The sequence below is a fragment of the Microtus ochrogaster genome, chromosome 6, assembly GCF_000317375.1.
Source record: "Microtus ochrogaster isolate Prairie Vole_2 chromosome 6, MicOch1.0, whole genome shotgun sequence".
NCBI lineage: Eukaryota > Metazoa > Chordata > Mammalia > Rodentia > Cricetidae > Microtus > Microtus ochrogaster.
The window spans coordinates 6871707-6896410 of NC_022013.1; the positions used below are offsets into that span (position 1 = coordinate 6871707).

The 24704-nt window shown below is 37.4% G+C and overlaps 1 protein-coding gene across 3 annotated transcripts in view; it reads left to right on the plus strand.

Annotated features, from left to right (window-relative positions):
• The window catches only part of Dpp10 (dipeptidyl peptidase like 10), a 1582239-nt gene that overhangs the window by 982397 nt on the left and 575138 nt on the right, over positions 1-24704 (plus strand). For all 3 annotated transcript variants that reach the window (XM_005348249.3, XM_005348248.3, XM_026779943.1), the window contains exon 2: positions 1029-1143. In XM_005348249.3, coding sequence (XP_005348306.1) covers positions 1029-1143 — 115 coding nt within the window. The remainder of the gene's footprint in view (positions 1-1028; positions 1144-24704) is intronic.

Sequence of the window (24704 nt, forward strand, 5' to 3'; positions counted from 1 at the left end):
AGAGACAGAGAGACAGAGAGACAAAGAGACAGAGAGAGAGAGAGAGAGAGAGAGAGAGAGAGAGAGAGAGAGAGAGAGAGAATATGTTCCTGTGAGTTTGTGCATAGAACCACAGGTGACTGCAGAGACCAGAAGAGAACAATAAATGCCCTGGAGCTGGAGTTACAGTTGGTTTAGAGCTACCTAATATGGATGCTGGGAACAGAACTGGGTCCTCTGCAAGAGTATTGATTGCTCTTAAACCCAAATCATCTCTCCAGCTTCAGGTTCCATGTTGCACAAAATTATTTCAGTGAAAAGCTGGCATTCATTGCTACCTTCTATGTTCTGGACTTTGCTTTGGCAAATCAAGCTTCTGCATTTCCAGGCAGCAGGGTATAACACAGGTCAATTGGAAAATAAATAGTTCGACTCTGTGCTTTGGAAGAGATGTCCCAGTTTACCCTATCCTGTCAATCTTCTTTCTTTGCCAATATCTGAACATTGCCCAGTGAGAGAATATTTCAACCATTGATATGGAAGAACTCATTTAATTTAGCTACTACACCCTGTTTGTTTTTAATGACCGGTGGAGAAACTATTTGAAATAACTTGCTTCATTGACAAATGTACAGTGTTTGATGGTAAGGAACATCGTGTATTATTTTCCTATTTTCACTCTTTTTCCTCATACGCTTAAAACAGCAATTGACAATGCTTCAAGAATAAATGTGCTTTCAATTCTTTGTGGTATTTTCTATGATAGTGATTGCAAGTTGACACTGTTTTTCCCAGCACCTTTACAGAGCCTTTTGCTCACAGTCAATGCATTGGAGCACTTTCTACACCAAGACAGCAGCTATAAAGCTCTGCTGCATTCTCTGGTAGGGGAAGAAAGATATCTACTGAATAATTAAAGAAATATTTGAAAAGAAAACTGGTTCTAATCAGCTTTCAAACTATGATCATGCCCTTGCCAAATCTTTCCTTTATGAATGTATTTCTCCTGAAGCAAATATAATCATGAAACTCCCTTTTTGTCTCTACAGGAACTGGGAAGTAACAGCCCCCCACAGAGAAACTGGAAGGGAATTGCCATCGCCCTGCTGGTGATCTTGGTAGTATGCTCACTCATCACCATGTCTGTCATCCTGCTAACACCAGGTAATCTATGGCTCTTTCTATCTTTGGATGGGGCTGTGGTGCATAATCATGATGCATTAAGATGGTGGTGGTATATGGTCCATTTGGGCAGATTAACACAGTCTAGATGTTTTAAAGGCATAATTATACAACTTTGCTAATGGTATGGTGATTTTGTATCTTGAATATTATGTGCCGTGTTGGGTGAAGCTGGAACATGAGATACATAAAATGAGGATGTAAGGAAGACCCATTATCTCCATTACTACCCAAATGTTTGTTGGTTTTAAAAAATGCCTAAGCCATGTGACTCTTGTATTTTAATATTTATAGAAATTTTATTACAAAGCACACCAAACTAGGAATAAATCCATATATCCTTCAATGGATTAACAAATATATAATAGAATAATAGTCCACAGAGAAATAAGTCAATGCTCAACATACACAAAACACACAAAGCCATGTGTGTGCATAATGCTAAGTGCAAAAATCTAAACCCAAAGTATTATATATTATACATAAACATTTATATAAACAGCATTCATATGGAATTCTCAAAAAGAAAGGAGAAAATGGGGCCTATGGATGTAGTTCAGTTAGGAGAATGCTTGACTAGCACGCATGAGACCCTGGATCCATGCCCAGCACTATAGACTTGAGGAGTGATGGTTCACAGCTATTATCCCTAAGGTGCTGGTAGAAGTACACATTTATTCTTGGCTATGTTGATTAATGCCAGTTCAGGATACATAAAACCCCAAAGGAACAAGATCTTAAGAAAGAGGCTAAGTTTGAATCTGGTAACAAAATTGTTCTCAGTGTTGATTGCATTGGTGCTGAGGCCCTTTGTAAATTCAATAAATAAGAGTGATAGTACACTCGATTTTTGTTGAGGGTTGAAGATTGAAGGTGTGGAGTCTGTGACTGTGGATGATAACCCAATTTATGGACATATAGAATATGAGAGAGGTAGAAATAGTATCACATGAGACCGATCAGAATGTGGAGACTTTCCCTGTGCACCTTTTCATCAATGGTGTCTTGATACCTTAATAAGGATAGTCCTTGCAATAATCCAATAATCTTTGGAAGGAATCTTTAGATACTTTGATATGGAAATCATCATGGACGTAGTTCTTCCGTGAGTACTACTTCAATTCTCAGAAGTTTTACAGTTCTTTGGTAGCGGTTAATAAAGGAGGCAGAAGTAGTGGGTTCCCCAAGGCAGCTTCCAGAAAAGGACAAAACTGACATGCTTCTGTAGCCCACCCAAGTGTCTTTTGCAAAGCTGAAATAACTGTGCTTAGTTTTCTAGAAATATAGTCATTTCTGGAATCGGATTGAGTAGCTTGAGTCTATTGAGGAGCACAGTTGTGACCTCTTGCTGTTGCTTTGTTTACACTTCACTCCTACCCCAGTTTCATCATTATCTAAATCCGTAAAGACAGTGGACTTATTTCCTCTTGAGCAAACTGTGATTAGCAAGGACTCCACTTTAGAGTCATTTACTCATGTAATTATAGTGACTAATTTACATAAATGACAGTTATCAATCACTCCAGCATGGAGGGAAATATTCCATCTTTGTAAAAATGGTGACTTCCTAGCATGTAAACTACCAAAAATTAATAGTTGATAGTTTATATTTATCCTCTGGAGATCTTGAGAAAGAAAGGAAGGAAGCCAAAGGGAACAGAAAAAAGAGAGAAAGGTAATTGAAGAAATACGCAACAAGAATGATTTCCTGGAAAGAACTGGTTTGCCTGGTAAGCTCCATGAAGCCTCCCCCTCACTGCCTCACTCGTGCATCTGTGGTTTGGTGTAATTGAGCAATGTGATGGCTCTAATAAGTGATTGCAGCATGCCAAGAGGCTCCGCTCCAGGAAGATGAGCTTCTGTTCAGATGGTGTTTCACTTAAACATAAGAATTTGAGCATAATTACAAAAATGAACCAGTTGCTTTTGCTGTCTTGAATGGGTGCCTATTCACCAGATGCAAAAACCTGGTTCTACGATTTCTGTGCTTCTTTTGAGCTCATCCTTCCAATCTGATTCTGCTGCCTTTGACTTAGTGTTTCATTCTCTCAAATTGTTTCCTCATTCATTCAATGAAAGACATATGTGTGTAATAATATATATAAAGGTGAATTATTAAAATGACTTACACAGGGCTGGAGAGATGGCTCAGCAGTTAAGAGCATTGCCTGCTCTTCCAAAGGTCCTGAGTTCAATTCCCAGCAACCACATGGTGGCTCACAACCATCTGTAATGAGGCCCGCAGGAAGAATACTGTATACATAATAAATAAATAAATAAAGATTTTAAAAAAATAAAAAAAATAAAATGACTTACACAGTATGGTCTGTATAGTCAGAAAAGCTGTTTGACACTGGAAAGGTGGGGAGTCTATTGGTTGCTCAGTTCCAATCTGGTGTGGAAGGCCTGGAGGATTTCCAAGTAACTTGATTTTCAATCTATTTTGTGAGCCCAAGGAAGTTTGTTCTAATCTGCAGGAACAGGGTAGAAGAGCATACAGATGGGAAGAAGGCAAACTCTGGGTTCAATTGACACTGCCTGCCTCACTGAATAAGGTAGAAAATGAAAGAAGACCCTGATCAGCCTGTGACATTCAAATATGTCTGTACATGTGTGTGCTCACATACATGGAAACAAGTATGCACATACACGTACACCACAGCATACACAGAAGAAAGGAGGAAAAACATTGGACATTGGTGGGTTCATGTGGAGATTAAACCATATTGTAGATGTTCTACTTTTAATCTGCTCTCTTACTGTTTTCAATTTTAAACACTGTCTTCTCTTTTTGTTATATAAAAACAGAAATCTACAAAATCTTCCCACATACCCAACTCAAACACTGAATTTGCATATGACATTAGTCATACAGGTGATAGTGACATTATTGTTTTAATTTGTAATTTTTCCAGTGTGTTTCACATATGCAAACACCATTGGAACTCCATGTTATTTCTGGTAGAGATATTATGAAATAAATCCAAAATAATTATGGTACATTATGGTGCATTAGCAAATAGATAGCCATACTACCACCACTACTGTTTACAAACCCAAAGGGCAGGGGAGGCAACATAAGTGGATATGATGAGGATGTGAATTTTTCACTGGCCTGGCAGGGATGAAGGTATTCTAAAGAGACACGCTTGTCCCGCCTGTTGACTGACAGATTAAGAAACAAATCAACCCATGGAACTGGAATTTACCTATGTAACTATTGCCTCTCAAATGCCTGTTGTGTAACATAGTAAGAATAACAGCAACAATATCATAATGGTGACCAGTCCATTATACATATGTGAATCCAGTTTACACGACACTCTTTCTGTGTTATTTTCACTTTGAAAAAATTATATTTAGGCTTCCATATTTTCACTTTGAAAAAAATTATATTTAGGTTTCTATAAGTGAGTGCCTACAAAAGATTAACTCGTCTGAGAAATTATTCAGAAGCTGCTTTTCTCAGAATAGCCTCGGAGTTTGTAGGTAATGCTGAGGAATGCAAGCCTATATCTAGACAAACACATGTTCATTGTAATTTTGGCTTGATTGCAGATTTTATTACAGTAGTAATTTCAAACAGGTGCCTCAGTCTCTGCTTGTCAGAATCTTCTGTGCCTTGTGAAGAGAAGGCTTGATTGTTTTTGAAGACTGAGTTAACCAATCAAGCATTCCTTTTAAAAGGAAGCATTTCTGAAAGGGGAAAAAAAAACTTCACTCAATGTTTAATTGAAGAGTCGAGTGCTTGAGTACATTAATCGAACCTGAATACTTTTTTAGCTTATGTTAGCTTTAATAAATAATGGGTCCTCATGATTTTAATTTCAGCAGTGGGAAGGCAGAGACAGGCAGACCTCTGTGAGGGTGAGGCCAGTCTGGTCTACATAGAAAGAGACACTGTCTCAAGACAAATGAACAAACAAAAACCCAAAAGAAGGAGAAGGTGGAAACTTTTTGCTTTTAGAAGGCAATGAACATAAGGCCAATAATTATACTCTACAAACATGGTAAAAAATTTTTTTCGCTTAAAGGCATTGTAACCATCTAATGTGAATACATTTTCTTCTAGTATCTGCTTTACATCAAACGTGTAGCAGGGACTAGAGAGAGCTCACCTGTTAAAATGCTTGCCTTGAAAGTATAAAGACCCGAGTTTGCTGGCAAGAATGTGGCTGTCGTAGTATGTTCTTGTCATTTAAGCACCAGGAAGATGGAGACAGAAATTCTTGGTGATATAGAACCATTCTGTTTTAGTTCATTGTTGGACTTTAGGCCAATGAGATACCCTGTCCCAAAGGACAAAGATATGGAAGATATTCCTCAAGAGAACATTGGAGATTGTCCTCTGACAACCACACAATGTGTACATATACAAACATACATAACCCTCCCAAGCACATATCAACATACTTATGTGCACACATGCACATGTTTTTAAAATGTGAGTTATCATGTTCTGAAAGGCATTTTTGAGGAATATGGTCTACCAATTTTGGCTTGCTTGTGAACCAGCAGTGCCTAGTCTTTTTAGTCACAATGTTTTGTAAAAGATATCCATCAAGTCCTTCAATTTGCCTGTCATGTTGAAATATCACCCTGTGGGTTCTTTATATGACACCATTATTCAGCTTCAGTGGGCTGGTGCCCTTGATTTCATGTTTCCTATCATGGCTGACTAAGGCTGAAATTGTAGATTCCTGACACAGTGTTATTCCTATTGCAGAGTTTTCATTACTTTGGTACTCGATAGGTAAGCATATGACATAGATTTTTTTCAGACCAATCAGAGCATGAAAAGTATCAGACATTCATTTATAATCTCGGTTTTAGCAGGGAATACCTTTGTTTCTACTTCCTGAAGTAGTCTCAATTTTAAGACTTTTGTAAGTGGTCCAATCCATGTAAGAAAATAGTTTGCAAAACCCTAGACTAAGAATATTAATGTTAGGGTAGAACTGTACTCCCTGGTGGAGTGTAGAACCCATCAAGGTCAAGTACTCACTGGAGTCAAAGGGTAGGACTAGGGATAGAAGGAACCAGGTAGATGCCCACGACAAGGAACAGAACCAAAGTTGAGGTTAACACTTAGGGAATCATGCCTTTGTTTACATAAATATCACCTAATAGGACAATTTAACCTTTCCATTGCAGTCATTATGAAAGCTTATAGAGTTTATAGCTGGATAAGACTGTCCATGACTTTTCTCTTCAACAGCCTACATAGAACCTTTCAAACTATGAGAGATAGCCAGCAAGGAGAAAGCTGACTGGTCAGTACCAACTTGATTTTTTTATATCCTATGACCAAAACACGTGACTGCCTTCAACAACTGGGTTCAATCACCAAGTTCTGGTGGAGAACCAAGAGTGGGGGCAATATCCTGTGTTGTTTTGAAGATATCTGCAATATGTCTGATCTCAAGGCCCGATATCCCATAAATGCCACTGGGCTTTCTGTCAATATCTGGCTTCTTAGAGGAACATGATCTCCTGTGTAGGGCAAATCCAGTCACAATTTTATTTTAGTAAGAATTTTTTTTTTTGGTTCCTGTCCTGGAACTAGCTCTTGTAGACCAGGCTGGCCTTGAACTCTTAGTAAGAATTTTTAAACCTCCTTAGTAATAGTTATTTCTCCCCTCCCCTGTACTCTGTCTTACTCTCCTGTCCACATGTAAGCTTCCCTCCTCTCTGATTTCAAGCCCATTCCAGAGGAGAAAAAACATGCATGGCACTGTAAAGTTGACTATAAAGTCAACTATATAGTTGATAAGCTCACAGGTCTCAGTGTGCTCAGTGTGAAACTACTGCCAGTGTCTTGAAAAATGAATGTAATATCAAACTGCCTCCTAAATACCCTTATCCTTACCCATAGATTAGTCCAGATCTCAACTTCCATCTGAAAAGTTGCTTTGAGGTTGATGCTTTGAGGAGAAACTCACAACTAGTAATAGTGCAGAGTAAATGCTAGTGAGCTGTCAGCCACAAATGGGACATCGAAATTATTCCCCTCTCCCTCAGTCCCCAAGGGTTATTATAGAAAAGGAGATGGAACAATAATAAAGGCCAGAAGTTGAAGAAGACCAGAGCAAATCAATGTCTTCTAGGCATGATGGGACTCTTATACAGCGGCTATGCTTGTTTGCACAACACCAGGACTAGATCAAGCCAGTTAAACATTCTAGCATTGATAAAGGAGAGACTTTTGAAGGCCCCTCCTAACTGAGGAGTTATTGACAGTTGATGGTCTCTGGGAGGGAAAGCCCTTTTTATTTGTGGATATGGGTCCTGGTAGTTCAACTGTGCTCCAGGGAATGGGCCAAGACCCCTGAGTTTGTGAATAGTACAAATTAGACTACATAGGCTCTAAAAACATTGAAAAAGAGTAAATGAAATTGGGAGGGTAAAAGGAGTATTTTGGACCTCAGAAGAGTGGGAGGTGAATTGAATTGAAGTATATTGTATGCATGTGGAAAATTCTTTAAGAATTATATATAGATAGATAGATATAGATAGATGGTGTGTGTGTGTTTGTGTGTGTGTGTGTGTGTATTGTAAAACAAGTCAGCAACCCAGCAGATTTGAATGGCTTTTGTAGAAAGTAAAAAGCAAGCAAATGTAAATAAATTGACCTCAGTGTCAGAATGACAGGTTGATGTTCCAGCCTTGTGGGGATACATTTTTATGAAAACATATCTTGAACCATAAAGCACCAAACTTTTGGTAGACCACACAACAAAAGTCATCTAAGACCATAAACTTAGCCTGCTATCATACTGTGTGTTCAACCTATAAAACAAACAAACAAACAAACAAAACAAACAAAATTGATATAACCAACTTTGCTTAATTGGATTTCTGTTGTCATCAGTTTTTCAACCTAAGCTAAATGAATTGCTTTACACTTATTATGCTGTCTTCTATGCTACTGAGTCAGAATAATTGTGCGTGTGTGTGTGTGTGTGTGTGTGTGTGTGTTGTGGTAACCATTCACTGAAAATAGCCAATGTAGTTGATGAAACCTTCAATCAACTTCCCACCATAAATGTCACAACCCTCATAGATATAGTTTGATAACATCTGTATGCTGTTCTGAGTCCACTTTTATACTTTTTCCCTTTTATACTTTGTTACAGAGGTCTGAAGAGAATCCATCATTCCTTTCTCATGTCATGTTTTCTCTGTTGATCAATAAATGTTGAAGTTTTTTGTTTCGGAGAAACAGTATGTACAGACAAGACACTCATCACAGATAGCCTTTAGAGATGCCAGTCACCATAAACTACGGAGAAATGGGGGACACAATGAAAGAAATGTAGAATTCAAATTTGTACTCATTCATAGTCCATGTAATTCAAGAGGACATCAGTGTTATAATTCCTTAATATGACACTGATGCATCTGAGTGTTCTCTGAGCCTATGTTTACTATGTGACCTGACACCAGGCCTTGCTGTGTGCAGCACTGAGATGGAGAATGCTTCCTATTTCTACTCACTGTGACAACAACCAGAAATATGCAAATGCATTGAAGGCCTCATAGGAAGAACTTTTATAAAATTGGACCCCTCAACAGTTTATCATGAATTGCCATTGTGGGAGGAGGTGGGTCATTTTCTTCAATGGTGTTGACCATTGGTTAGTTGCCCTAGCTCTAAATTCAGTAATCACATACAAAATAAGACGTGGAAGTAGGATTCCTTAGTGAGAAGAAGGAGGCCAGTGGGGGTGGGGCCACAGGAAAAAAAAGAGTCAGTAAAAATGACTGAAGTACATTGCAGAATTCTATAAACCTCAATAACAATTATTATTTAAGTACAGTTAAACTGCTTTCTAAAATAAAGACTCTAATATTAAAAATATATCCATCTGCTTCTATTTGGATAAAAGGAGATAAAGACATATATCTGAGCATAGCTTTAGATGACATTAAGGATTTGATTGGTCATGTGACAGCTGATCTGTTTTTGTTATACAGACATTCAGAGTAGGTTGATCCCGGTGACTATTGTTTGCCATTGCAATAATAGCACCTGCTAAGAATCAGTTAGAATGTCATGTTAGATTATGCTGCAAACAATTTCTTGGCAGCTATAATTTAAAAGGTGTCATTAAAGCATGTGACCTGTGTCTTAAAATGTCAAAGCAGCAATTAAACTCTCTCATTATGCTTTTATGAGGGGAAAATAATATTTTACAGATTTTCAGATTTGCATGGCCCATGCATAAACAACAACATCAAACAAGATGCAATTTGTTTGTTTTATTTTGTTGAATTAGAAAAGGAGATTGTGTTATGTTGATAGGAATTATGGAATGCCTCTGCTTGTTTACTTTTCCAGGAACGGTACAGATGAGCACACAAGAATGTCACATTGCTCAGTACGATTAGCCTGCCAAAGAGAAAACAATGGCAGCCTAACAGTTTCCCTCGAGTAAACTAATTGTTATCTTTAAAGCTTATTTATATTTTCTACGCATGCATGCTATGTGTCTCCGTATGCAAACACTCACAGAGGTCAGTCAGTAGGGGTCATCAAATCTTCTGGAGCTGGAGTTACAGGTGTTTATGAATCACCCAATATGGGTGGTGTCAGGAACCAAACTGGATCCTCTGCAACAGCAACAAGTGCTTTTGACTGTGGAGCCATTGCTCTGAGTTCCACTGTTGCTTGTTAAATAGACATTTCTGACAGCTAACAAAAATGGAGTAAGAAAAAGTTACAAAATTTTATTTATTTTTCTGTTACATTTTTTCTAATATTTTAAAATGTCCAAAATGTAACAGAAGAAAATTTAGTTTATATGATAATGTGTTTAAGTTTGCAAAGGTCAGAAGAAATCCTGTTTTAACACATAACATTTATTACAGCTTCCCACATACCAGATGCTGTACTAGGTGTTTGACATGTACTATTTTATCTAACTTTCCACTACTAACATGAAGTAGAATATTTATTCATATTTTTTAGTATTTGCTTAAATTTTTTTAAATTATGATAGTTAATATTAAATTGGAAAGTTTCTATTTGCAACTTTTATTTATTATTATTACGTGTATGCTGTGCACAGATGGGTGCACTGCTAAACAAGAAAGGACAACCTTGTGGAGTCAGTTCTCTTCCATCACTTTTCCATGACTCTGTGGGGATCAAACTGCCTTGACAGCTTTATATGCAATGTACCTTACATATTAATCCATCTCACCAACCCCTGGAAAAATGGAGAGTTACAGCGGATATATATCTGGGTACATCATTGAGGGAGTACTTCGATCAAATGAACGGAGATGGGAAAACTCACCCACGATGTGGGCAACAGCTTTATGTGGCCTTGCAGTAAGACTAAGTACAAAGAAGGTGAGCTGAACACCAGCATTCATCTCCTTCTGCTTCCTGCCTGTGGATGCCATGGGAGCAGGCTCCTCATGCTCTTACATCCTCTACACAATGGACTGTTCCTCCAAATGTGAACTTAATACATCCTCCCTTCCCTAAGGTACTTCTGTTAGGGGTTTTGTCACAACAGCCACAAAAGCAACCAATATGCATGTTAGCTTCATGGGCCAGTTCATACAGGGCAAATGCAGAGAAGTACAAATGACACCCTGGGCTCCTAGGCTAGACCATGAGTCTTAGGCTTTATAAAATAGCTTGTGGTTCATTCTCCTACTTGATAGAAGATAAGGACCAACATACTCCCCAAAATAAGTAAATACAGAAGCCAAGCATTGCTACGTTCTGTTTCTCACTTTTTTTTAAATGAGTAAAAGTCAATCTTGAAAAGAAAAGCATTGTTGAGAAATTCAATGTGACACAGGGCAAGAGAGAGTTGAAAAGCTGAAAAAACCTAATGTAAATTTTTATTTTCCCTGTCATAACTTTACTGAAAGGTCAAATGCCCTGAATAAGTATGAGTATATATTTTCTCTGCTAAACCACAATATATAAAATTGCATAACACAGTGCAGCATTATATATTTTCCTATACTTTTAGTCTTTTCTTCTAAAATATTTTTTTTATTTTATCACTAGAAATGTTTCATAGATGAATAGAATAAATGATAGATAAGTGAGTGATGGATACTTATTGCAGATGATACTTCAATGGACAAATGATAGATCTATTACCCAGCCTCAGGCATTGTTCTTCCTCTTTCATGGTTCCCTTTTTACTTTCACATCCTACACACAAACACATGTGCACATGTGCACACACACACAGACTTCTATTTCTGCTTATGAGAAGAAACATGAAGAGTTCTTTCTGAATCTGGCTTATTTCACCTAATGATACAATAATGATCTCCCATTCCATCTGTTTTTTCTGCAAATATCAGGAACTCATTCCTCCACCATGTATTTTACAGCCACATAAAAATACTCTTGCGTGTGTAAAATTCCACACCTTCTTTATGTGCTCATCTATTGATGGATTTCTAGGTTGGTTCCTTTTCTATGAAACTGTAAATAGCACAGTGATAAACTTGGATGTGGTATGATGATACACCCAACATACCCAGGAGTTTACTGATATACACCAGGATGTATCCAGGAGTGGCATTACTGTGACCTATAAGAGCTTTATTTTAGGTGTTTGAAGGAAGCTCTCCAGTGACTTCCACAGCACTTAGCCAGTTCATATTGTCACCAACAATTTGGAGAGAAGATAAGTAGTGGCCATGAGGGACAGAAGAAGACTGTGGACTAGAAGGATAAGTACTAGCAGAGTATAACTGCTTTGACAGTGCCACAAAGAAACCCATTGTTGCATGTGCTAAATTTTAAAAAATTAAAATTAAGGAATAGTACTTTTTAAAGTATTGTACTATATTTTATCTTTGCTCTGGAAAATGACAATTTAACCAGGATGACTTTGATTATTTTATCATTCCTACATATATATTAATATTATTTTCTACTTTTTAAATTTATCAGACAATTGTAATCTCTGCCCCATTCAAGAAATGTCTATAAAAATGGGAATCTGTGAGAATAGACTTTGGGACATCCTTCTTAAAATGGAGAACTATGCTCTTAAATCTGTCGACCAGAAATTGACTTTGGCATGTCAGACACTGCTGCAGTATCCACAGCTACAGCCTCCTGCCTCTTCCTGGAGAGAAAGTCTCACCAATAACTATAAATTTAGGAAGACAAAGCTAATCCATTTATTTTCTATGGTTCACAAGTCAGCAGTTGAGAATCCTAATGATTTGAATTTCTGTCTCTCTTTGCATCATGTTCTTTATCTTTTCTTCTGTGACTCACATTCTGGGTGCTGGTGATTGTATGTATGACTCACATTCTGAGTGGTGGTCGTGTGTTTGTGTGTGTGTGTGTGTGTGTGTGTGTGTGTGTTTGTGTGTTTGTGTGTGCAGCTAAGTGAGATATCATACAGCACAGAACTTGCAAGCACTCTTTGCATGTAGCTGAACACACTACAGTATATGCTTATAAATATGTGGCGGTGAACACATACAGAATCAGAGAAGGACATCATGTACTCCATTTTTTCACCCTTTGTCTTATGGCTTTGAGACAAGATCTCTAGATCAAACTTAGAGCTCACTGATACAGCTACTGCTACTACTCAGCTTCTACTGGAGAATCCCCTACATCTTTTCTCAAGGTTGGAATGGAAACATTCAGGATGCTCACCTGGAATTTATATGCATTCTGGGAATCTGAATTCAATTGTCTCAATTTCATGGTAACACTTTAGCCACCAAGCAATGCTCCACATTGTGCTTCTCTTTATTGTTAATTTTTCCAATTAGCTGCACATTTTCTGTTCTTTTATAGATGTATTTAGTGCTTCAACTATCCTCTTATTTATTTTTTTTTAATTATCACTTGCTTTTCATATATCAATGAATACCAACATCTATGTTGCCTCTGATCTCTGCACATGCTCCATGGCACATGTGTATCAGCACTCACACACATATGTACATATTTTTCAAACACATATACAGAACACACAAAGCTAAAATATAAAAGGAATGTACTGGGGACATGGCTTACTGGGTAAAGGTCTTGCTGTACAGGCCTGAGAAACCTGAGTTCAGATCCCCAGAACACATGTAAGAGTTAGATACTGCAGCAATCATCTCTATAACCCCAGTGCTGTAATGCAGAGACAGGTAGATTCTGGAGACTCCCTTGTCATCCAGTTTAGACAAAATGGTGAGCTTCAGGTTAAATGAGTAACTCTGCCACAAAAGTTAAGTGAAGGACGATGGAGGACAACTAGTACCAATCTCTTGTCTGCATGTGCACACACATTTGATGCACCCATACACATGCCTACACACATGCATACACATACACACACACAATAAGAATGTCAACTATAGACAACAAAACAATAAAACAAAGGAACAACAAGGTTTCTGTATGAAGTTTCTATTTGGAAATTATGTTCCATAAGAAAAGCATGCATTCAAATATATCCAGGTTTATAAATTAAATGTAGTTAATGATTCTGTGCTATATAAATATCAAAGACAAAAGGCTTGCAAGATATTGGTGAAGGATTTACTAACCTTTTTTTTCTTTCCCTTTTAACTAAGAAAACTATTGTCACAAACAGAAAAGAAGATTTAAATAAAAACAGCTTAAGAAAAAGAAAAGTAACACTATGAAAGTAAATTCCTAATACATGAGAAGGAGGAAGTCAAATTAACAGGGACTGAACACAGATGTATCTTAGTGGATATATACTGCTGTATTTTTTTTGACTTTTATTTGAGTGGTTGATTTGGAATTCACCACAGCCTTGTCATAAAGCATGAAGCTTCTTTCACACACAGATCTAATCTAGAGGTTATCATTTGAGTTATTCAAACTGGAACCTTTCAAACTGACAGGACCAAGTGTTCTCCCTTCAAAAACAGATACCTGGATGAATTTCAAATTTTACTACATTTCTTCATTATGTATTAAAGACAGTTAAGTACCATTTTGGGTGGTGCACTGTTACATTTTTATAAAAATATCTTTTACATTTTAAAAGACTAGTACATTTTCTGGTCCTCATAGCTGAGTTAACAATAAACATTGAGGCCATTTAAGACTTGATCTGATAGCCTGCTGTGTATGCAGCCTGTTGTTTTTAACTCACCTCTAGAAAAACTATGGAACAGCCAACCTTGCTTGCCTTGAACTTCCCATGCATGTAGTCATCTTTTACAATCTATGCTAATGCATAGTTTTAATCTTAAATTATGTATTCTTCCACACCCCTGGCTCAGAGCAATATGTGTGTATGAATGTGTGGTATTGTAATCATTTACTGAAAACAGCCAAAGGGTTGAAAGAAACCTCATATAACAAACATCTGGCATAAATATTAAAATCAACATAGTACTGTAGTTTAATAGTGGTCTGTTCGCAGTAGTGTTTGTTCTCTAGGTAGTTGGGTTCAGTCAGAGCCAGTAACCTAATCCTTTTTAAAATTCTGTTAAAGATTTCTATATATAAAGTGTCTCATCCTTCCTGATGTGATGCTTTCTGTGTTGTTCAATGAATACAGAGCAAAGCCCTTGTCCAGCATGACACAGGCAATAGGAACAGATCTGAAATACTCAAGAGGCACAACACAGATAATCTAAAAACTCACAAACTACAGACTGGAGGCATGGGGAGAGAAAGGGAGGATTTATATGTGGATTCACTTTTGGTCAAATTAGACTAAGGAGAAGTGGTGAGCATTACTTTCTTAAATGTAACACTGATACATTTTGGTGCATTTGATGTTATCGTTAACATGTTTGCCCAACGGATTGTGATAGCAAATCTGAGATAATATCCAGGCATATTTGGGCTACAAAAATAATGAAGTGAATATGCTCCCCAAATAAAACAATAACATAACTTGTTCATTTCTAGGATACAAAAATTTAAAGTTCTTTATACTGTTCCATGTTTAAATTAGTGTAATGACTGACACTTAATGATCTGAGTTCTGTGCCTAGTGATCTCTTTATGAGCCTTCATTTATGGAAGAAAATAAAGTCAACTACACAAACGACAGTATTTATACCCATATTTTGGTGAGTTTTTTCTTCTATTCCATCAATGTATACTCCTTGTATTGTTGTTGACATTTCACACAGGGTCTTACTACATTGCTCTGGATGGCCTAGACTTCCTCTGTAGACAAATTTAGACTCAAACTTACAGAGATCCACCTACCTGTCTTCTTAGTGCTAGGATAAAAGGTGTGTGCCACCAAGTCTTGTTCTATTTATAGTTTTATTGCTTAAATATGCACTGAGAACTTTATAGTTTCTTAAGAGAAAAAAGGTTTTTATTTTTCTTTCCTTTACTAGATTTTAAGAATTTTATACAATGTATTTGGATTTTATTTGTCCATATGCCACAACTCCTTCTAGATCTGACCCCCTTTTTACCCATCTAATTTTATGTCCTATTTCCAAAACAACCATTAAGTCTAACATGCTACCTATATACTCTTAGATATGTGGCCATCCACTGCTGCAGGGTTAACTTACCAGGGCTACACCATCAATAAAACTGATTCTTCCTTTCCTGGTAGTTGCTAATTGCCAATTTCTCCTTAGCTAAGGGACAGAACTTCATGACCATCACTCTCTCCATGATGTAATTTTGTTTGGCTTGAGTTTGTAAAGGACTTACCTGTGTTGTCACAACTACTGTGGTGTCTTAAATGCAACTATCCTATTGTGCCTAGAAAATAGTTTCTTAGTAGGCATCCATGGAACTTTGGCTCTTACAGTCTTTACTGCATCATCCTTAATGATCCCCAATCTATGGGACGAATAAAGGCGTCTCATTTTAGGAATTTCCATTCATATATATATATATATATAGTTATATATATATATATATAATTTGATGAATTGTGGTTCTCTGTGTTAATCATCATCTACTGCAAAAAGAGTCTTTTATGATAAGGGTTGAAAGACATACTAATTTGCAACTACAACAATCAATTATTAAGAATAAGTTTAATATTGTGTCTGTCTGGTAGAATAATAGTTGTAGGCCGCCCTCTAAGATCCATGTCTTTCCAACCTACAGGTTTTGGACCCAATAACAGTGTCTCATATGAGCTTTATTTGTGGATCTAGCCAAAAGTGCAACCAGATATGGATTGGTTGATGGATTTGTTACCTCCATGACATTTGTGCAACTATTGCATCATTAAGTGTGTAAGCCAGACTAGTCATTATTGTAGATAGCACAGTTCATATCTGGATAAAAATGATGATTACTTTTCTCCTCTAGCAGTATCTGACACTACAAACTCTACCCAAAATAGTAAAGCATCCATGCTCTTACCAGATTCATTTTTTCCACATTCTGAGTCAATTATATGGTTTCTTCATCAATAAAGTCTTTAAATTTTTCCTTATTTTCATATTTAACAAATGTTTAGGATTCCATACCTGAGTACAGTATTATATTGTTTCTCTACAACAATATAACTGTGTCCCACCCCAGTTCCTCCTCACTCCCTCTCAACTTCAAGACTTATTTTTACTTATGTTTTACTTGCTTATTTTTTTACTTATGCATATATATTGCCTGCTGAATCCATTTAATGCTGCTCATATGTGAACATGTTTAGTGATGACAACTTGGGATTGCCATGGGTTTATCCCTGGAGAAGACATATTCTCTCATCTTTGCTATCCATTGATTAACTGTAACTATTCATCTAGAAGTGGGACTTCGTGAGATTTCCCACATCCATGTTTGGTATCAACTGCTGTTGTCACTGGGCAGGTCTTGTTTAGACAACCATTGAAATTTCAAGATGTTATTCCTTGTAGCAGACACCCTGGTTCTCTAGCTTTTAGAATCTTTCTGTCCCCTCTTCCCCTCTTCCTCAGTTCGAAGTGTAGGAGACTGCACTCTTAAGTTTTTAGTCAGAGACTTAAGAGATTCCCAAAATAATATAGGTTATTACTGTTGCCGTTTGTTGTCTCCTTGAGCTTGAATGTAAAACTAAATGTCCTACCTAACTATGCCCAAGAAAGCAACAGTAGCACTCTTACCTTGAGGGTAACCAAGAGTCAAGAGCTACATAACCGGCTTCAAGGCCTGTACAATAGGGAATTCATGGCTAAAACTGTGAATACTGTCAACCTAGCAAACTTCCAGTGACTGGTAAGGTCATGTACCCTAGGAGAGAAGCCACTACCACCACTTTCCTAGAGCAGTATAATTCTTAACTATGTTTGAAATACTTACGCTTATACTCACAGGTGAGTGTAGCTCACACCCTACATCAAAGAAGTTTTTGATGTTGTTTGCTTGTTTTTTGTTTTTTTTTTTTTGAGACAGGGTTTCTCTGTAGCTTTGGAGCCTGTCCTGGAACTAGTTTTTATAGACCAGGCTGGCCTAAAACTCGCAGAGATCTACCTGAATCTGTGTTCTGATTAAAGATGTGAGCAACCAGTGCCCAGCAAAGAAGCATTTTTGTTTTTTGTTTTGTAGCAGGCAGAGCCTATCACAGAAACTCAGAATTGATCAAAATGCTAAGAACAGTGGATGTAGGCTTTCTATTCCCCAGTTAATACTGCAATAATATAACCTCTATAGCTAAGACTTAGGGACACTATAAAAGCAAAAGGGTCTTCTCAACAAGTTTTAATTGGTAATATATAGGGGTGTATAGGACTTCATTGGTCAACAAATCTAATAGCAGTAACCCATTCCTGGCATAGGTCTTTCTCTTCATTAGCCTGTGGTATCTAGTTATAGCATTATTGCCCTGTTATAGGGTAACTGCACTTAAAGTGTACATATATATGTGTGTGTGTGTGTGTGCGTGTGTGTGTGTATTTAAATATTTTAACAATATAGATTTCCAATGACTTTCAAAAGCTATTTTATCCTTCTCCATTTTCCCACGTTTACTCTGTCTCCACACCCCACTGGCACTCTGCCTGTTCTGTTATCCCTTTAACACTTCCCACCATTGTACTCTATCCCTCTTTCCTTGAAAGCCCAACCGATTGTGACTAACTAATTTACTCATTTCTGTGTATATTCCAAAGAGAGCACAAATATTTAAAAATTCCAAAAAAGAGAGAACATGTGCCATCTACCTCTCTGGACCTGGTTACCAACTCTGTTCATTTACCTGCGAAGTTCAAAATTTTATTTTTTGATAGCTAAGTAACAATCTATTGTGTCAATGTACAACACCTTCAATATCCATTTGTTATCTGATGGACATCTAAACTGCGGTTGTTGTAATCAAAGAAGCAAAGAACATGGATGAGCAGAAATCTCTGTATTAATATCTATAGATTATGTGTTCGATCGATTTTCAGCATTTTGAGGAAACTCCACAGTGATTTCCATTGTGCCTATCCCGGGTTGCACTTTCACCTGGAGTGAGTAGTGTTCCTTCCCCATATACACACTAGCACTTATTGCCATTTTGTGGTATTTTGTTTTCTTTCTTTTTTGCTTTATCTTAGCCCTTCGGCCTGTGGTAAAACAAAATTACAGTGTAGTTTTAATTTGTATTTTCCTGGTGGCTAAGGATATGGAACAATAAAAAAAATTCTTTTTTTTTTTGGTTTTTTATAAATGTTTATTTTTATTTAAACAGGATTGATTATAAATGGTTCAATGGTCACAGTCAATTCTTACGTGTATATATTTCATCTTTTGAGAATCCTCTGTTTAGGTCCATGTCTCATTTTTAATTGTGTTGTTTAATTTCTTGTTTGTGTGTGCATGTATGCATGAGTGTAGTCTGTGTGCTTTAGTGCTTTGTAAAGGTCAAAAAACAAAGGAAAACATTGTGAAGTTAATTTGCTCCTTCTACCTTTCCCTGAGTTTCAAGAGTGGAATTTAGGTCACTAAGCCTGCATAGCAATGGACATTACCTGCTGAGCCATCTTGATGGTCCTGTTTGTTTTCTAATAAATTAGCTTTCTGTGCCCAAGTCAAGACTGCCAGAGAGACACCACCGGAATCCAGTCAAGTCCAGAATGGAAAAGCAAGGCTTATTCTTTCCAGACAGGCTGGGAGCTCGATCACTACATACAATGCAGCTCAGTATGGAGAACTCCCGTTTCTCATTTGGGGTTGACTTATATAGGCAAAAACCACAAGCCAGGTTTATTTAGGGTCAAGGACACTGGTTTTGCTAAACAAAGGTGTGGACTACTTCTGCATACCCCCTTCCTGTTTTAAAAGGCTACTTGTGCTTCTGTGCATTCCCCTGCCCTCCCTCAAGCAGTTACTTCTGCATCTGTCTAGTCCACAGAGTTGGGTGTTGACAGTTGGCAATATCTTGGAACATCTTCTGGTTTTTACTCAAACTCAGTGTCCTAATCAGCTCTTGATTTTGCAAAGCTTTAAAATTTTTCCATGTCCTTAAAAAGTAACTTTTAGGACCATTTGCAGGGCTAGCAAGATGGCTGAGCAGGTAAAAGCACCTGCTTTCAAGTAGAATGATCTGAGTTCTAACCTCAGGATTGAAATGATGAAGATAAAGAGAAGAAATGAGACCTGTAATGGTCCCCTGACCTCCAGTCATGAACTATAGCATGCAAAACCCGCAATGCATGTATGTATTCACACACATAAAAATAAAATCAAATGTAATAAAAATTCAAGAAAATGAGTTGTGATCCAAAATTATTTCCAATTTTGTAACTTTTGACAGAAGTTTGTCTGAAGGGTAGCATTTCACTCAGTAGTGAAAGAAGATGGTACAATAAAAAGAAAGAAGAAGATGAAAATTAGGACTTTAGCTGTCCTACACAGTATCAGTTAAGGTTGATTGACCCATGAAAGAATGTAAAAACCTCAAGAATGCTTAAATATCTGGAATATAAACTTAATTACTATGACATGTGCTCTGCATTTTCAGACAGTTCTCTGAAGAGGGAAGAAGCAGGAAGCTTTCCTTGTCATGTAAGAAAGACACACAAGGACTAGAAAGATAGCTCGGTAGGTAAAGGTGCTTTTTGCCAGGACTGACAGCCAGAGTTTGAGTTCCAGATCTCATACATGGTGGAAGGAGAGACTGACTCCACTGAAATCTCCTCTGACTTCCATATGAGTGACAGGGCATCCTTTTTCCCAATAAAGTGATTAAAAACGTAATTACAAAAAGTTTTTAAAGAGAAGCACATTGCAGAAGTACACTGCATCAACGCTAAACAAGGGGAATGAAGATAATCACAGATAAAACACAAATGCCTGAGCTACAGCAGAAGGCAGTGTAGTTGCTAGCTAACTGGAAGAGAGATGGAGGGACAATCCCATGCATAAAAAGCAGACTGGCTTTCTTCTATGGGAGGAATTATGAATAACTTGATTAGATTTTCTCTTTTATTCATGTTTTAACAGAAAATTATTTCAAATGGGTTTTTAAATTAAAAGAAATATTTCTGAACCTCTGATAGCAAGAACAAACCAGATAAAAGTAGCACAATTCTTTCTAGTAAAGGGAGCCGAAGAAATGAAAGTCTATCAATTAGTTTTTCGTCTATTCAATACTGAGGGATGGAACCCTTTTCTTCTGAGATTATGTAGCCAACTAATTTCAAAGGCCATTTAAGAGCAAGATTGGATTCCATTTTGGAAGGAAGAACAGAAATACCAATAGCAGTCTATGATCTTAAATAACAGACTAGAGTCTAAGAAAGAACATGGAATGAATTTTTCAATTTTTATTCTAGTACTGAACTCCCATTTCCAAAGAGGAACAATTTAGCTGCTTCTATATACTGTAGCTATTTGAAAGTTATGAGTCCTTTTTATAGGTCTGTAAATACTGTTATTATTATTACATTCTCCATTTCTCTGGAGTCTGTGGTGTTCATAATGACAGCAAAGTCTTATATGCTTAGGAAATATTAATCACTTTAATAGCAGTGGTTACCCTGTGATAGGTTTTCAGCCTGGTATGCATGTATAAGCACAGGTATGCGTAGACCTAAGTGAGCTAATTTCTTAGTCAGTTTAGAATATCCTGGGATGTAAGAACTCCCACAAGCAGAGAAAACATTCCATCAGGAGAATATTGCTTATATAGCAAGTGACCCAAAAGAAAGGATGTAGGGAGACAGGAAGGAGAAATTGAAGAATGGAGAAAAGAAGGGATAAGGAGAGAAAGAGGAAGAGAAAAGGGACGTAGAGGTCAAGGGAAGGTAGGAAAGGGGAGAGAAGGAGAGGTTGGGAGCAGGATAGAGTGCCGGAGAGAGTCCCTGATTATCTACTACCTTCACTCTGTTCTGCATCACCCTGATGGCTCACATATCACCAGCTCTAGAAGAACCCATGGGTGGTTCTGAATCTTCATGATCCAATCACTGGGTAAAAATACTTGAAGAAAATCCCATTTTAAAGAGGAAAGATTTATTTTTCCTCACAGATTTAGAGGCCTATAAATGAAGATCCAAGGTGTTTCTGCCTCCTGTTTCTGGAGTATTCTAAGAAAACAAGACATGGCAGTTGGAAATGGGTGGCGTACAGAGCGACTGCTCGTCTTATGGATGTGTGGTGTGTGACTTTTCCTGGAGAGGCATGAACAAGCATCTACTCCTCCCAAATATGGAACTAAGACAAATCCAAGTGACTCGATCCAAGTCCAACTTGGAAAACCCATAAGTATATTAGTAGTATAGAAGTATGGGTAGCTGCTTATAGGAGCATGGTTGATAGGGCAGTTGCCTATACAAAGCCCATCCCAGCATGTGTGCTGCATCCCCAGAACTTCATGAACAACTTGTAGGTAGCGTCACAGTTTATAGTCCCTACTGCCTAACAAACTTTGGGGAAGAAGAGAAGCTTGTGAGTCTTTCAGCTTTCAGAGGTTTCCTATGTTGCTTGAGTTGTTAGCTTGCAAAGTCTTAAAGATCCAGGATGTCATGTTTCAGTTTGGAATTCTGTAACCACCAGTGAGCCCTCCTCCAGAATGAAAGTTTCCATTATTCAGGATATTGTTATAAAACAAACTAGAAGAAAAGAAGGGCATAAAAAGAAAGATGGAAGAGCAGAGGGATGAAGATGTCCAGAGGGAGAACAAGAGAGCAAAGCAGAGGAAGGGGGTAGGAAAAGAGGGAGAAGGGGACAAAAAAGAAGAGTAAAAGGAAAGCATAAAATGGAGGAGATGAGTCTGGAAGAAAGCGGAGGGGATGGCAAAGCATAGGAAAGGGAAGTGGAGAAGATGGGAAAGGGTGGGGGAAGGAGGGTGTGAGGGTAAGAGGGGAAGCTGGGGGTAGGATGTGGTCCCTGAGGGAGTTACTGAAGATCTATGTTCTTCAACTCAATCTTACCTCTAAGTGTCCATCACCCTTGATATTCACTTATCATATTATAATCCCAGCACTCCACTAATCCAAGGGTGAGGTCGGAGTCCTCATAATCTAATCCTTTCCCCAAGGTCCTCCTCTGAACTAGGCTGCCCTGGATAGCTCTCTTTCAGCATAGGAGCTTAAATCTAGCCATAGCAGATACCTTGTATTTAAATACTGAGCAGTTCAAGTAAATCATGTTTGAACAAACTTCCCAAGAATGATAAGCCCTACAAGAAGGAAATATTAAGTTTTAGCAAAGATTTTTTTATATTGATGTGATGTAAAACCCTTCCACTGAAGTTATTAAGGAAGGAACTTTGCATGACAGAGTGCTATGTAATCTAATGCCAGTTTGCTTTTGCACCACCTCGCAGTGTTTACTTGGAGTGACTGAGGTACCTGAATGGCATCTGAAATGCTCGGCTGTAAATTAGCTTTGGAGTTAAGCTATTGAGACAATCTTTAAAATAAATGAAATACTGCACATTTTTTTATGTGACTCTCTTGTCTGATTGTCACATGAGAAACTAGGTTTCAATATGAGGTTCTAAGTGTTTCCTGTCTCCTTTTAAAAAAGATTACTCATTTTTGCAATGTGTATTCCTAAGTGTGTATGTATGTGTATTGTTAGAAACAAAGAAAGACCTTGCTTTTGTACAAAAGAACTAATGAAGAAAGTGAAAGTAGCTTACTAAGGCATGCTTTTTGTAAAAGGGTGTACAAAAACCCAATAAGGTAAAAAATAAATGTACAAAAAAGGCAATATGAGATAAAATGTCTACTAAAATACCACTGAGTTTGTTTGAGGCTGGCATCTACTGCTAGGTTATGGTATCTATATTCTTAAGTGTGATTTATATGTCCAGTGAGACTCCACCACTGATGGTTTATTTTCCTTTGGAAGGTATCAATTAAAGATAGCTTTTGAGTACAGATGGGAACCGATGTGCACTGGCCCAACTCAGCACTGGGACGTTCTCTAGCTTACCCTTGTGTAGGCCCTATGCACACTGTTGCAGTCTCTGTGAGTTCATGCATACATCCATCCTGTGTGTCATGCATCCCCTCTAGCAACTGCAATCTGTCTACCTTTTCTTCCACATAGCTCCCTGAGTCCTCAGTGAAGGGCTGGTTTAATGAAGACAACCAATTTAGAGCTGAGTGCTCCAATATCCTTCATTCTTTGCACATTGTCTAATTGTAAATCTCTGTGTTACTTCGTATTAACTACAAGAGAAAACTTCTCCAACATTGATCTATGGATGGAGCATAATTTTGTTAGAAATCATTTTATTGCTACGTTCTTTTAACAGAACAATAGTATTAACTCAAAATTTTTTATTATCTTAACTTGACATATATTCTTTGTTCATGGTACTGAGTCCCATATAAATATATATTTTGAATATATATCCCTCATCACATCTCTGCTTCTATCTCTCTTCCTTCTTACTCGCATTTGTTCATTTCATGGTCATACGCACAGATAGGATCGTAAGTATTAATATAAAATTCAGCTCCATCTATAAGAGAAGGCTTGTGAACTTAACTTTCTGAGACTGACACAATGTGCTTATTATAATCATCCACAAAGAATACCGGTTGCCAAAGTCAATGAGTGGGTGGAGTTAATGAGAGGAAGGTGTGGGGTCCGTGAGACCCTGGGGATGACTCTTCTGTATCTTGACTGCTGGGGGTTATGTCATCAATGACTTAGAAGTAAACACACAAGGAAATAAATTCAAGGACACACAGTAAAGTCAACAAAGCAGAGTCCTTTTCTCTGCTCTTATATTCCATGAAAAAACTATGACTGAAGAGTATGCAGGACTTGCATGTGATAGCCTTCCACTAGAATTATGTCAGAACCTACACTTACATAAAAAAAATACATTAAACAATAGATTGATTAAACTTTAGTAAAGAGAGAATATAAAAAACTATTCAGATATATTTCTGAATTTCAGAAAAGTAAAAGATTCAATTATCCTTAATATTTATCAACAATTTTCCTTTTTCCTCTCTCCCAAATTTCATATGTATATGCAATTTCTGACAAGTTGTGATACAGTTTCTAATAATCTTATTTGTAATAGTCTCTTGCACTGGGAAAACTCTGTTTTCAGTAACCTCAAGCTATTAGCAGTAATTTAATATGAAGGTAAACTACATGAGCAATTGATGTGGGAGTGTCATATATCAATCTGTTGATTTCATTGGTT